The sequence below is a fragment of the Lygodium microphyllum genome, chromosome 26 (genome assembly GCF_053477565.2).
Source record: "Lygodium microphyllum isolate KBCC chromosome 26, Lygodium_microphyllum_v1.1.10, whole genome shotgun sequence".
Lineage (NCBI taxonomy): Eukaryota > Viridiplantae > Streptophyta > Polypodiopsida > Schizaeales > Lygodiaceae > Lygodium > Lygodium microphyllum.
Genome location: NC_141160.1, coordinates 67,912,085 through 67,927,280, shown reverse-complemented (window position 1 = coordinate 67,927,280; position 15,196 = coordinate 67,912,085). Strand labels below are relative to the sequence as shown.

The 15,196-nt window shown below is 42.3% G+C and overlaps 1 protein-coding gene across 3 annotated transcripts in view; it reads left to right on the top strand.

The window, feature by feature from the left end:
* The window catches only part of LOC148013360 (uncharacterized), a 120,716-nt gene extending 112,922 nt beyond the window's left edge, over nucleotides 1–7,794 (top strand). For 2 of the 3 annotated variants that reach the window (XM_087668144.1, XM_087668143.1), the window contains 3 exons: nucleotides 5,027–5,248; nucleotides 5,346–5,739; nucleotides 5,898–7,792. In XM_087668144.1, coding sequence (XP_087524270.1) covers nucleotides 5,027–5,248; nucleotides 5,346–5,739; nucleotides 5,898–7,165 — 1,884 coding nt within the window. In that variant the 3' untranslated portion in view covers nucleotides 7,166–7,792. Of the gene's footprint in view, nucleotides 1–5,026; nucleotides 5,249–5,345; nucleotides 5,740–5,897 lie in introns of all 3 variants that reach the window. The other variant, XM_087668146.1, reaches the window with a different exon arrangement.
* The last annotated feature ends 7,402 nt before the right edge of the window (nucleotides 7,795–15,196 follow it).

The window sequence follows — 15,196 nt, the reverse complement described above, 5'->3', positions numbered from 1 at the left end:
AAATCAAGTTTGCAAAGTCATGGATATCATCCCTCATATTCATAGATGACCTTAAGCTCTTGTATTCATCTCCAAGACCATCTAAGCATGCATGTACAACATCATCATCATCAACTACCACACTGATAGATCCAAGAGCTTCCACAATACTCTTGATCTTCAAGACATAATCATTAATGGACAAGTTCTCTCTTTTCACTTGGTGTGGCTCTAACTTGAGCTGTAGCTTTCTAGCCTTTGTGTTTACTTTTAAGAGCCTTGGCAAATTCTTCCATACAATAGCGAGAATTTCAGATTCTTGCAAATAACTCATCGTGCTATTTATGACATTGAGAGAGAGCCAATACATGACTTTACACCTTAAGTGCTCTCAATCTTTCTTAGCCATTACCTATTCTCCAATAGAATTTCATATAAGAACTTCAAGTGGTACTAGCATGTCTCCTTAAATGTAATTTCAGACACCTTTGTCCTTCAAGAAATCTATCAACCTAAACTTCTATGCAAGTAATTGTTCTTATCAAGCTTCTTGCTAACAATCTAGTTGAAGTCATCAAACATTTGTATCCTAGAGCATGCAAAATCTATTTCGGTTGTGGGAAGACAAACGAGGCTCTATTAAAACCTAACCAAGAAATCTCAAAACCAAAGCAAGGAAGCACCAAATTTGTTAAGGGAAATTAACCACCTCCACCCAGATTGGGCATGCCTGCCTAAGAACATCTTGGAATTCATCCATGGGCCTCCATGGGACCATGTGAACCAACTAACCATCCAAAACAAGGGGATATGTTGCATTATGCGTGCCCAAGCATCTGACGTATGAAAGAGGACCTTAGAACCCTTTCGGTCCATAAATGTCCTCCACAAGAGGGATTTGCAGTTGCCCATTAATATCATTTTGATGCACATGGTCATTCAAAAGCATTGACTGCAGCCATTGTCTGATACAAGTAATCAAGGGAGTCCTTCCCGTGAAATAAAAGATGGTTGCCATCTCATGAAAGGTAGCGATCTGCTGTAACACTATTTGTTCTCAAAAACAGTCACCACATGATCATCATCTGGTAAAGATTCTGCTTTACCTTCATTTGCATGCACATAGCCATTCATGAGATTGTTAGCACTTGCAATCGTATACTGAAAATACTCATTTGGTTGTGAGTGAGGAACACATACACCTACTCAAGCATGTCCGAAACACCCGAAACTCCAGCATCAACTGTTAGCATGCAGCAATCGCCCATCTCATCCTGTTCCACCCGCTCATGAAAGTCCTCAGCCAAAGTGTCAACGTCAAAATCTGCCAATTCTTTTGTTATCCCATTGTCCAAGATGTTCATCAAGGAGATCTACATCAATACCACTAGGGTAAAGGGGCCAATTGTGAAACAGGCGCCAGTCATGAAACATATCTTGGACACTAGCAAAGGCTAGTCATAAAATGTTTTGTGGTTGATAATGACGCAGAAGCTTGTGAGGGCTTGTTGGTTTATGGAAACGTGGCTACATCCATCTCATGTGATTGAGGGTTCAAACCCCTGTTTCGTGATTGGGCCTACCATGTCTATTCTTGGGCTGTTGTTAGTTGATATTTGGAAGGCTAATTTTTTTGAACGTGATTTCCTTTTTGATCTCACAGACATTGCTAATGTCCATCGTGCAAGTAGAAATTTATTTTCCGACTTTCCCTTCATGTCGCGAACAGATCTGGAACAAAAGGCCGACAGATTTTGCATCATTTGATGAAAGCATCATGCATTAGCTTAAGTGTTCTACCACTGGCTCCTTTACCCTAGACTCCTGCATCTCATCCATATTAGTACCTCAGCTTGTCCCCCTCCCCCCCACCTTCTCTCTCTCTCTCTCTCTCTCTCTCTCTCTCTCTCTCTCTCTCTCTCTCTGTATCTCAGTCGCAGGTCTGCAAATCCCCACAGGCTGGACAGGAGTTCCCTCTTTCTGTTTTGTGTGTGTATCTGGCAGTTAACAGCAACCTGCACAGTCTCTGTTACTCCATGTTACCCAGGACTGAGTGCCTGTTGACCTGTCTGTCTGTGCTGATTGTCGCAGGTGTCTGTTCACATTTGCAAGTCAACTGCCAAGGTCTGACGTTTTTGTAGGTCTGCAGGTCTGCCCTGCCCTTCCCTGATATGCTCTGCTGTGTAGGTCCTCCTGGTCTCTGTTTCACCTGCCAGTTGTCTCTGCAAGTCTGCTTGTCAGTATGACTCAGTGCTTGTTTCTTTGCATGTTTGACAGTAAGATTGCAGGACTGCATGTCCGTGTGACTGTTTGACTGCGTGCCTACAAGCCATGCCTGTCTACAGGTCACGACTGCTTGCCCCTGTCACACAGCTCAGTCACTTTCCAAATGATGCTGGTCACACTGGACTGTCCGCAGGGTCGCACTGGGCTGTGCAGGGTCCTCTCTCTCTCTCTCTCTCTCTCTCTCTCTCTCTCTCACACACACACACACACACACACACACACACACACAAAATCTATTAAACCTCCTGATCATTCAGACTTGTCTGCTCAATAGTATGCCACTCTATAAACTTTTTTGAGCGCCTCTAACATTTCCTTGAAGGAAATAAACCCAAGCTTTCTGAGAATAATTATGAAATAGGAGGAAGAAAATGTAGACGACCCTGAAACAAGTGGTCCCTCTTTGGCCCATGAAAATCCATGTCAACAAGATCAAGAAGGCTGGCGCTTACGCATATGCCATGTCACACCATTTTTCACAACTTATTGAGATGATGTTGACACATTAGAATCTGAGTGTGATGTGTCGTCTCAGCTGAATCATCAATCTCATGAGTACCATTAAATGCACTCTCCTTTCTGGAGGTAGAATTTGATCCTTGATATGCTTTAGCATGAAGACCAATAAGAACTGGATGAAGTGTGACTACCTCTAGCTTGCCATTGCAACTGGTCACCTTGAGGCTTGATCATAGTTGTCTTTCTACCCCTATGTCCCCTCTATCTTAAAGGATGGGGTGTTCTTGGTAGCCTCAATCTTAATCGTAGACAACAAGTCCTCAAAAGCAGGGAGGTTCTCTTGGTCAGAGATAGTAATAGATAACTCTCAAAAACAATTTGGAAGTTTCCTTAACAAACCATATACCATAGCGTCATCCTCAATGGTCTTCCCCATGGCTTTGAGCTTGAGCTGCAACTCTTGATATTAACCTGATCCATCAACTTGGGGCCGGCCTCAAGCTTCAAGTGAGATAGTTGGTCCTTAAGCTGAAGAACAAGCATGCTATACTTGGACGCACTTTATTTCAGAAAATTTCAAGATTTCATTTGTGATGCTAGGACTATTACACAAAGGGAAAGAAGTGCTAGAATTTTTTATTGCCTATTTCTATGTAGTAGCTCCATTAGTAAGGGTAGACTTAGTACCAGTAGTAGCTGCATTAGTGAGGGTAGACTTGGTACCAAGTTTAATATCGTCCACGGTCCAACATTAAAATTGGAAATGATATGTGATAGTATGCACTTGATCGGTTGCCATAAAACTGGCAAATTCTGCTCAAAACTGGCTCAAATTGATGCCAAATATGAAATGACCACCCCACTTTTAGTTGAGTCACATAAATCACACTAATCAGTTAAGTTGCTTGAATCACAAGTTGCAGAAGTCACATAAGTTCTGTCAACGTCGACCTGCATGTTGCATGCTGGTCATAGACTGCCATTGTCACTTGCCATGTCGTCACAACATGTGTAACTCCAGCAATGTCTGCATTCTGTTGAAAACATGGCACCTCTCCTTTTGTGATGCTGTGGCCATGGCCCATGTCTGTTTTCATTTTCCTTGCATGTTTCTGCTGATCTGTTGGGCACCTTGCATTTGAAGTCTACACCTGTTGATGAGGTGCCAGGCCTGCATTTTCATCACCACAATTATCATGCATGCTTGGCTGATTCACAAGATATTGGGCTTGTGGTGAGTGGTTGTCGATCAAAATCCTAGGATTGTTTTCAGTTCTCACATTGATCTACTTTTGACAATCTTTGTGGCAATCCTTAAATTGAGAGTATTTTGCTTTGCAAAGTGCAACAAGAAAGAAGTGGGGTTTACATGCTAAACTAGCCCTCTCTGGGTTGTTGGCTGGAGAAACAAAGGTAACCTTTTAGGGCTCGAAGCTCTCCTCTAGTGTATACCTAGATCTCTAAAGGTAGTGAAAGTTATCTTGGTCTCTGCTAGTGCTCTGCAACATTACCAGAAAGACGTGCCAGGTGCTCCAGTGAAGTCTGTAATAAGATCTTCTCTTGAATGCCCACAGATGCCAGGTTTCATTGTGTAGCATCCACATTTTGGTTTGATATCTATAAGATTGTGGTCTCTTGTGGTCAGCTACAGTATCTTTCTGTATAAACATTCCTGGACCTCCTCCATGTCCAGTATCTGCTTTTGAAGTACTGTGAGTAAGCTAATGCGACTGAGAGGGAATGCCTGCTCTATGTATGCTCCCATTGTGTCTGCGTTAACTTCTTCACCTGCATCTATAGAGTTGTAAATTGCCTTCCATTGTCAGATGACGTGGCAAGTGACTGTTGGGGGCTGGGAAGTTGCCTCAAGATCTCCTGGAAGGAGATTTGAAAGAGCCCAAGTGTATATTTTTCCTAGCTTGAATGATGTCTGCTAATAGAGACTACTGCAAGCCAGTGCTAAGGCCTCTAGTTCTTCTCTCTTCAAAAATTCAGCTGATGAAGGGTCTGCAGGCCTCCCAACATAACTAGCATGATAGAAAGTGGTATCAAGCTACTTGTATATCCAAAGGACCACCTCAAACCTCTATATGCCTGGTGTATAACTTGACTTGAATGATTGACCAGAAACTTTTTTGAGACTTTAATAAATTGGAGAAACAACAGGACAGTTTCTTTGGAATTTTGATGGCTTAGCTGAACTAATCAGTGAAGCATTTGGTACATTTGTCTTGCGGAACTAGTGACCTGGCTGGTGTATCAGGCAAATAGGAAATACTGACAGTATGCTACACTTTTGCAGTTTCTTGCTGTTTCCAAGGGGGAGCTCCCTCCAGAAGATAAAAAAAAGGAAAAGACTGATCAGACAGAACTCCTGGTCGAGAAGTCTCCTTCTGTGAGAGAGCCATTCTCAGAGAGGAAAAGAAGGGCTGAAATTGAAAGAAAAGAACGAGAGGCTGCTCTGAATAGAAAAAGACGTCGAGAAGCTGATATAGCAGAGATGCTTGATCAAATTACACCACTAGTAAGCGATTAACAAAATTTTCCATTTGTTGTGGTTCAATCTTTTTTCCATGAGTTGGAAAGTCTAGACTTTAACTTCTTTTGTCATTATAAAACAGATTGAGGACGTTGCTTATATTGAGCAAGGTCCAAAGATTGAGGGAAATCAAGGTTGGATACTTTGTAGACACATCAAATTTGCAAAAGGGAAAAAAATGGCTTCCAAACCTCAGGCCAATTCTGAAACAGAGGAGCCTCAAACTCACTATGATGTTCAGCAAGAGAGAAGTGACATCAAGATGCAATCAGAAGCACCTGCAAAAGCATCCACTTCAGTGCAGTCAGAAATGAATCAGAATAAGCGAACTGGAACTAGTGAAACTACATTAAGATGGAGTGAAGAAGCATTGCGGCAATCCCAAAGACCTTTGGAAACAATAGTGAAAAAAGAGTCTACTGGATCTGGCAATAGAACCTCAGAGACAAGTCAAGAAGCAATGATATCTCGTGAAGGTAACCTACAATGTCATCTATTCGACCTAATCATTTACTGTCTTCTCAAGTAACAAGCAAGTTCCCCCTGGACACCATATACAGAGCCAGGATTCACAAAGTTGTTTATCTGAAATCCTGCTTTTATTTTTCTTCTTGTATGGTTCACTTGCATGCAGGTCCACAATCTTCACCATGGATTCCAAAAAACTCAAGTATAGGAAACCAAGGATATAAAAGACAGTCTCAAGCTTCACAAAGTTCTCCAACATTTCCATCACTGGCTTTACATGGTCAGCAAGAAAACCAAGTACCACATCTTTCTCCTTTAGAAGATCTCAATGCAGGAGAATCACCAGTATGGGGGCTGCCTTCTCATAGTCAGGAGTCAAAACCATCAGCAGCACAACTTGAAATATCACAAGGTGCAATCCAAAGCTCACAAGCTGATACAGGAATTGGACAATCAACTCAACGGATGACAATCTCTTCACATGGACAAGGGGCACCCCTTTCTCCTTTAAAACATTTCCAAACTTCAGTGCAAAGCTCCCAATTTTCTTTTCAAAATCGAGAGTCAGGAGTGCCAGCTGCTGCCCAAGCACAAACTTCACAAGGTCCGCTTGGGTATTCCCCATTCAGAAATCCACTTACCTCTCCAAATATTGAACCAGCTTCAACAATGCCTTCACGTGGCAGAGGACTTCCACTACAAAAAGCACCAGGGCCACTAAGTCGTCCTTCCCAACAATCTCAAGGTTCAGGAGCTCCAGGAGCCCAGTTGCTGTCTCAAAGCCAAGAGTCTGGGGCATCAGATGCCCAAGCACAAGCTTCACAAGCTCCTTTGCAGGGTCCTCTAGGGTATCCCCCTCTCAGAAGTTCAGATGTCCCCTCAAGAGTTGGACCACCAGCTCTAAGAACCTCGCCACCTCCAGATTACCAAGGATTCTCACCAAAAAACCAATCAAGGTCTCTCTTTTCTCCTCAAAGTTCAGGATCTCCTGCTATTGGATTGCCTTCTCAGAACAAGGAGTCAGGATCTCGAAGCTCCCAAGCACAAGCCATACAACATCCTCCACCAGAGGGTCTTCTAGGATATCCACCACAACTTTCAGACATCCCTCCAAGAACTGGACAACCAGGTCCAAGAATACCACCACCTCCACATGATCAAGCATCACTCTCTTCTCTGTCAGTACACAATCAAGCTTCAGGAGCTTCAAATGTCGAATTGCCTTCATTGAGTCAAGAGTCAAGAGCATCAGAAGCCCAAGTGCAAGCTTCACAAGGTCCTCTAGGAGGCCCTCTAGGCTATCCACCACTCCGGAGCTCACAGGTGCCTTCAAGAACAGGACAACCTGGTGGATGGATGTCACTGCCCTCACGCGGTCGAGGAACGCCAGCACATAACAAGCAAGGATCTCCTGATTTTTCTTCAGAAAATTAATCAGGTTGAGGAGCACTACTCTGACCACTTGGCTTCCCAAGATCAACTTACAAAAGTCGGCTGTTTTAACACCACAAGGGGTATTCAAGGCCAGGCACTTCAAACAGCATTTGTCAATTATACATCCCTCAGCACAAATGCTGGTATTTTTAATAAAACAGATGTCTCCATCAGAAATCATGAAATGGGCCATTTATTTTCACTTCTGCACGGATGTTGATATCCAACCAGGGATCCTGTTGAAATGTGATTGAGCTAGTTAGGCTTCATGTATGAAGGAACATAATGGAGTTCTTTCTGAATGTAGCATGCCTCATTGTGAGGCTGGAACTAGGTCTAAAGCCCCTATTCAAAGTAGACAGGAAATAAATAGAGGATTCAATTCAAACATATCCATAAGAGCAATGAGATTTGCTTACTAATGGTGCAAGCCCGTGGACTTTGATGTTGCAAGCACAGACTGAGCTGTTAACAAGAGGCATAGGCTTACTGTAGCTATTGATGGTACTTTCTGTGATATAATACACTTTAGTCAACTACGGTCTGTGACTTACTCAATGTCTTTTAGTGGCCTTCTAATATTGCCCAACCCTTCTTTTTTGAAAACTTCTCACGGCTAATTATGTGAGTTCTTTGATTGGAAGCTAAATGAAGGTTCCGACTTTATCTAAAGTTAATTTAGCATTATTGATAAATTGAAGTACCTCCACATGTAAATACTGTTCTTTTAATTTAAGCGTCCTTGTATGTACACGCTTTTAGTTATGTAGAGGATTGTGTATAGATGCATCCCCATGTGTCAGTAGATGATACAGAATTCGATTATCTCACTAATTAACTGATAGCATATATTTACAAAAAGCCACCACCTTTGTAGGGAATAATTGTAAGTAAATCTGATATATCTATCTATCCATATAAATGTTGATATGATGCAAGGCCTTTTAGTTCATAGCTCTAGGAGAGCAAGGACACCATTTGTGGGGCGTCCTTTTTGGTGTGCCCTCTTTGGGATGTCCAAGAATCGTGCAAGCTCATGATGTGGAAGGAGTTTAGGTACTTGAGATGGATGATGAGGGTAAAGCTTTAGATGCAAAGGATGGTCTCCTCTTGGCTACTAGAACACTCTCCATCCACCATAGAAACTTACAATACTATTCAACTCACCTAGACATGAAAATTTGAGACCAAATCTTGGACACTTTAGCCATTTGCTCTAGTACTCAAATGGTAGGGTAGAGGAGTCAGTAAACTAACACTTACCTAATGTTGTCTAGGATGCGTGAAAGTCGAAGGTTTTTGCGGGTGGAGCTTCAGCACACAAGACCCCTTGTCATCCAACAAAAATCTTGGAGTGTGATGTCTTCTACAAAGAAGGCAACATCGACATCGCAACTTTGTTTTAGAAAAATGGTGTTGCCAATAAGGTCATGGCATAGTGGTTCAAGTGTGGGTTGTGTTATTGGGGTGTGTGAGTTTGAATCTTGCATCTTCCCTAATAGCACAACTTTTGATATCTAAAAACATGGCATTGCATCGCGTGGCAAGAAGGCATATGAAAACTTTCGTACATGGACAAGTTTTGAGCCCATGCCATCCTATAGAAGGGCTCTATGTTGGTTGAGCTAGCCGTTAGTTCAAGCCATTTTAGCATGTTGTAGGGGTTTTTTTGTACCTAAAAAGAGTCATTCTTTTGGGCCCTATCTTTGAATAAACTTTGTACATGGACCGTTCCAATTTTGAGTCCATGCTATCCTTTAGAAAGGCTCTATGTTGGTTGAGCTAGCCATTGTAGCATGCTATAGGGTTTCCTTTGTATCTAAAAAGAATCAGTCTTTTGGGCCATGTGTTTTTATAGGCTCCTCTTCCCAACTACAATTGAGGCCAACTCTTCTATACTTTTGAGTCCAAATCCATAGTGCTTGAATATGTTGTAGGTTTGGGTCAGCTCACTACCCAATATAGTTGTTTTATTAACTTTTGAAGGGAAACATTCAAACATAGTTTAATTATACTATTTTAACAAGTGATAAGATTTTGCTTATCACATAAGGTGCCCATTATGTGGAATATTAAGTAATAATGGTTAATAATAATGTATAATTATAAAAAATTTCTAAAATTCAAAGAAAATTTATTCAATATATATTGTTATGATCTCATCAACAAAAAACAACAAAAGTTGCAATTGAAAAGGAAACTTTTTGCAATTGAAAAAGAACAAAATGAGGTAGAAACAATAGCATAAAAGATATGCTATTAACATGGGAAATCCATGAATTGAGAAGGAAACTTTTTGCAATCGAAAAATAATGCAAGGAGATAGACACAATAGCTTAAAAGACATTTTGCTATTAACATGGGAGATTCTCAAATTAACCAATCAAATTATCAATAAAAGTTCTCCAATTTTTTAAATAATATCCTTCCTACAATAATCAAACACTATAGCCTCCCTTAGATGGGGCTAGGCCAAAAAGGGCACCCTTGAAAATGTTTAAAAATGTACCCCTTTTTTAAAAGGTAGAATTTTTCAGAACCTTATCTTAAGAGTAAAATCCCTTGAGAAGGTTTCTAGAGTCTTCAAACTAGTGTGGCATAGAACACGCAAACTCATCTATCATAATCTTTGTTGCACTTCTCACCCTTTCTTTCATTGTTCCTCTCGTGGCATAGTCTTGATGTGTATTGAAAGATTTCGTGCATTCCTTTTTACCATGAAACCTTATCATTAATGTTTAGTAACCTTTAGTTGCAAGTTGTGTGCAACTGTTTGACCTCTCTCGTAGAGCATGCTATAGGTTCACATGCATTCCATTAAACTATCATGTGCATGTTAGTATTTCTTGCACCTATTTATTACTTGTAAAGCTAAGCTTTTTGCACATTTGGAACATTCCCATTGTTTGCATCTACTCCCTGTAAAAAAATTTTACACGGTGCAACAAACAGAATCTGAGAAAGAGATAGAGAGTACACAACAGATAAGAGGAGAATTAGTAAATTCTTTAGCTCCAAACAACTGATACAAAGATGGCTTTGTCCACTCGTGCGCTTCCACTGTGTGAAGCTTAGATGGTGATCTAGACAGAAGATAGGTGAAGAGCTTAAGGCTAGCTAGAACAACTCTGAGTGAAAGATGAATGATAGATGCCTGTGAAGGGGTTTAGCTTTTATAGCCCATGAAGGCCGTTAGGTCAGCTTGATCGACCTACCATATGAGCCTCCACTAGTCGGCCAGGGAATATTCCAAGGAATATTCCCTTTACCATCGGGCCGAGGGCGCTACCTTCGGACCCCCGCTAGGGGCCGCTTTCGCAGCCCCCAGACCCCAAAATAGGGGCCCCTTTTAACTCTCTTACCTCGCAACTCAATGCAATGCGCCTCGAGTTACTACCAGCTTAACCACTCCGTCTAACCCAAAGATTAGACCCACAACGGTCACATAGACCTCATCTGATATACAAGTCAGGACTCAACCAATGTCTGGGCTCACATTTGGCTTCTCCTCATAATGGGGGCCTTACAACTTTGAGCACCATGGATCATTGGTGGCACCTAATGAGGGTGGGGCATTGATCATATCTAACACCCCCCCTCAATGTCCACCCATAGGTAAACTATCTCCTCGGCCCAATGCTGAGTCTCTGAAGATGAACTTAAAGCAGATCATTCGTAAGTGCTTTGGCGAAGATATCTGCTCCATTCTCCTCTGTTGGACAGTAGACAAGTTCCACTATCCCATCCTCCATCAAATCACACACATAGTGATACTGGATCTCTATATGTTTGGTGCGTGCATGAAACACTGGATTTTTGGCAATGGCGATGCAACTCTGATTGTGACATCTCAGCACAGTTGGTTCTTCATCTTGCAGTCCCATATGCCATAGAATCCTTCTCAACATACTGCTTCACATGCAACAAAACAAGCTGCCTTGTACTCTGCTTCGGTAGAAGACAATGCCATTATTGGCTGCTTCTTACTAATCCAAGAGAAAATTCCTGAACCCAAAGAGAAATAATAACCAAAAACTGACTTCCTGGAATCACTGTCTCCTACCCAATCTGAGTCATAGTTCCCCACAAGAGAAGTTCCGAAACTGTATGTGATACCATAGTCAAGAGTTTCCTTCAAGTATCTAAGCACCCGCATCCCAGCCTTCCAATGACTCTCATGAGGTTTGTTTGAGAACATGCTCAAAACACCAATAGCAAAACTGATATCTGGTCTGGTGTTACACAAGTAGATTAGACTGCCGATCAACCTCCTATACCTCCCAATGTCTGCTAGTACTAATGTATCCTCGACGGATAACTTTGCATTCACCTCCATAGGTGTAGCTATCTCCTTGCACTCGGTCATGCCCAATGCCTTCAAGATCTCCCATGCATACTTCTTCTGAGAGATGAAGATCTTTCCCAGCGCTTGCCAGACTTCAATCCCCAAACAATAGTGCAGCAAGCCCAAGTCTGTCATTTCAAACTCAGAACTCAAAGCCTTTCGAGTTTGATTGATCATATCTTCATAGTCACCTGTAATAAGAAGGTCGTCCACATATAGGACAATCACTACAGACTTTTTACCATCCCTATAGACATACAAGTTAGCATCTGAGGCACATGTTTTGAAGTTTAGGTTTAAAAAGAACTTATCTATTCACTGGTACCATGCTCTGGGGGCTTGTTTTAGTCCATACAATGCCTTCTTCAGCTTACACACTTTGTTCTCAGAATGGGGGGCCTCAAACCCTGGTGGCTGAGCCACGTACACCTCCTCCTTGAGCTCACCATTTAAGAACGCTGACTTAACATCCATTTGATACACTGGCCACTTCTTGTGGGCAGCCACTGCAAGTACCGTGCGAATAGTGGTCATTCTGGCAATTGGGGCAAATGACACTTGAAAATCAAACCCTTCAACTTGTGAAAATCCTTGGGCAACCAGTCTAGCTTTGTACTTTTCTAAGGTACCATTAGCCTTGTACTTTACCTTCCAAATCCACTTGGTGCCAATAATCTTCCGCTTTGCTGGTCGATCCACTAGCTCCCAAGTGTCATTCTTCATTATGCTATCATACTCCGCTTGCATAGCAGCTTTCCATGATGGATCTGTAAGTGCTTCTTCTAAGTCAGTTGGCTCCTTTACTTCTCTCATAATCTCAATCATCAAGGCCATATTGACTATGTGAGCAAAAGCCCTCCTTTGCTCCTCTATTCTCTGAGACCTCCTTGGTCCGTCTGCCTTCTCCTCAACAGATGGAGGCAGAGGATTATTGTGGTCATAGAGCTGCTTCACCCAGCGCGGCAATGGCTTTTCCGGTGGGGTGATGTCAGGTTGGTGAACTTTTTTCTCATCATCTGAAGATGATGCTTCCTCCTCCTTAAGGATAGGGACAACTCTTGGGACAGGTTCATAGTGGACTACTTCTTCGCTTGATGATAAAGTGGAAGAACTTGCCTTCTCCTCCTCCACTGTATGTGGCTCCTCCTTGAACACCACATCACGGCTCGCGATGATCTTCTTTGCCTCTTGGTCATATAATTTGTAAGCCTTTTTCTCATCATTATAACCCAAGAAGATACATTTTCTGCTTTTTGGTTTTAACTTGTTTCTCTTCTCATCTGGAACATGTGCATAACATTCACATCCAAAAATTTTGAAATGTGAGACAGATGGTTTTTACCAGTGTAAGCCTCATGAGGTGTTTTTCCCTTGAGAGCCTTTGTGTAGCTCCGATTTAGAATGTAGACTGCAGTATTAACAGCTTCAGCCCAAAAATGGTTAGACAATCCCTACCCTTTAGCATGCATCTTGCCATCTCCACAATGGTGCGATTCCCGTGTTCCACAACACCGTTCTGCTGAGGTGTGTGAGGCGGCATCAATTGACGCTTGATCCCTTTGCTCTTGCAAAAGTCTTCAAACTCCTTTGAGTTAAACTCACCACCACCATCTGTTCTAAATTTCTTCACTTTTCCTTGTTTCATTCTCAACAAGTTTTAGCCATTCTTTAAACTTACCAAAAGCTTGAGCCTTATCACAAAGGAAGTACACCCACATCTTCCTACTGTAGTCGTCGACAATCAACATAAAATAAGAAGATCCCCCCAAGGCTTGTGTAGGCATCTTACCACACAAGTCAGCATGCACCAACTCTAGAGGAGCCTGTGCTCTATTTTTGCGTTCTTGTGGAAATGCCTTTCTCTGTTGCTTGCCCATCATACAAGCTTCACATGGTTCCTTCTTCAACACTGCAAATCCGATGTGTCCAAACCTTTCATGCCAAAGCTTACTTGTGCCCACTCCAGCGGTGGCTGTAAGAGCACTTAGCTCATACAGGTTGTTCCTTCTTTCTCCTTTGCCAACAATTATGCCAGCACTATGAAGAATTTTTGCACTTATCTTCTTGAACCTCACTTCATGACCAAGATCAGTTATGGCAGCAACTGATAACAAATTTCTCCTGATTTCGGGAACATGCAACACATTTGAAAGCTTTTTGACTTCACCATTTGCAGCAACAAAAGAAATAGTACCTGTGCCCGCAGCAGGGCTTTTAGCATCATTTTCAACCATCACAGTGATGGATTCTTGTAGAGGCTGCATAGAACTGTATAGACCTTTCTTGTTGGTCATGTGAGGGAGGCCCCACTATCCAACACCCATGAGTCAGTGGTAGATTCTTCTTGCACCGAGGAGCACACTTCCTCAATGGTCGCCATGAATAATTCCAACTCTGCTTCAGTCGTATTGGCTGTCTCTTTCCCTTTACTTTTAAGGGTACCATTCTTTTCATTTACCTTCTTGACACGACAATCTGCAATTGCATGTCCTTTCTTCTTGCAGTAGAAGCACTCTCCTTGAAACTTCTTCTTGCCGCCCTTCTTCTTTTTGTCACCATCATTTTTGGTGGAGGAATCACCTTTGCCTTATGCATTGGCAGAGAATGCAGCATCTCCATTGTTGCTTCCTTCTTGGGCTTTCAGCCTCAACTCCTCCTCCATCAATAATGCACAAAGCTCCTCAAAAGTCAAAGCTTGAGGTCTCACATGAGTATTAAGGGTAGTTACTAGTCCATCAAACTTTTGAGGACAAATCCGAAGACACCTCCGAGCTAGCTCTTCGCTAGTCTTTTGTATCCCAACGCCAACCACCTAGTCGCGCAGATTCTTAATCCAAGTGTTGAATGCTTCAACCATCTCTCCTTCAGCAAACTTCTCCGCTGCTAGTTGATTCTCCAAGTTTTGAATCCTTGTTTGGTTTCGTGTTTCATACTGACTCCTTAGTACATTCTAAGCCTTTGACGCTTTGGTTGTATGCTGAATCAAAGTCAGAACACCGTCAGAACAGCTTGTAACTAAGGCACACAATGTATCTGCATTCCTTCGTTTCCAAGCTCGTAGAAGATCTGCATCCGGAGGAATCATCACACTAGAATTTGATGGGTCAGGGGTAGGCTGTGGTTCTGCATCATTCCCCAGCACAGTCTCCAGAAGCTCATAAGAATCAAGGATAGTTGTAATTTTGAACTTCCACAAGGTGTAGTTTGTACCATCTAACTTGCCTTCGCTGAAGGTTGGTGGACAAATCCTCAGTGTTTGAATAGCCAGTACAGCAGCACCACCTCCTGCACCGCTTCCTGATACGCCAGAACCGCTTCCGGAAGTCGACATAGTTTCTCTTTGCTATTGAACCCTTTGCCTCTTGCACACTCTCCGATCTCTAGAGTCCCCTGGGCTCTGATACCATGTAAAAAAATTACACGGCGCAGCGAACAGAATTTGAGAAAGAGATAGAGAGTACACAACAGATAAGAGAAGAATCAGTAAATTATTTAGCTACAAACAACTGATACAAAGATGGCTCTGTCCATCCGTGCGCTTCCACTGTGTAAAGCTTAGATGGTGATCTAGACAGAAGATAGGTGAAGAGCTTAAGGCTAGTTGGAACAACAACTCTGACTGGGTGAAAGATGAATGATAGATGCTTGTGAAGGGGTTTAGCTTTTATAGCCCGTGAAGGCCGTTA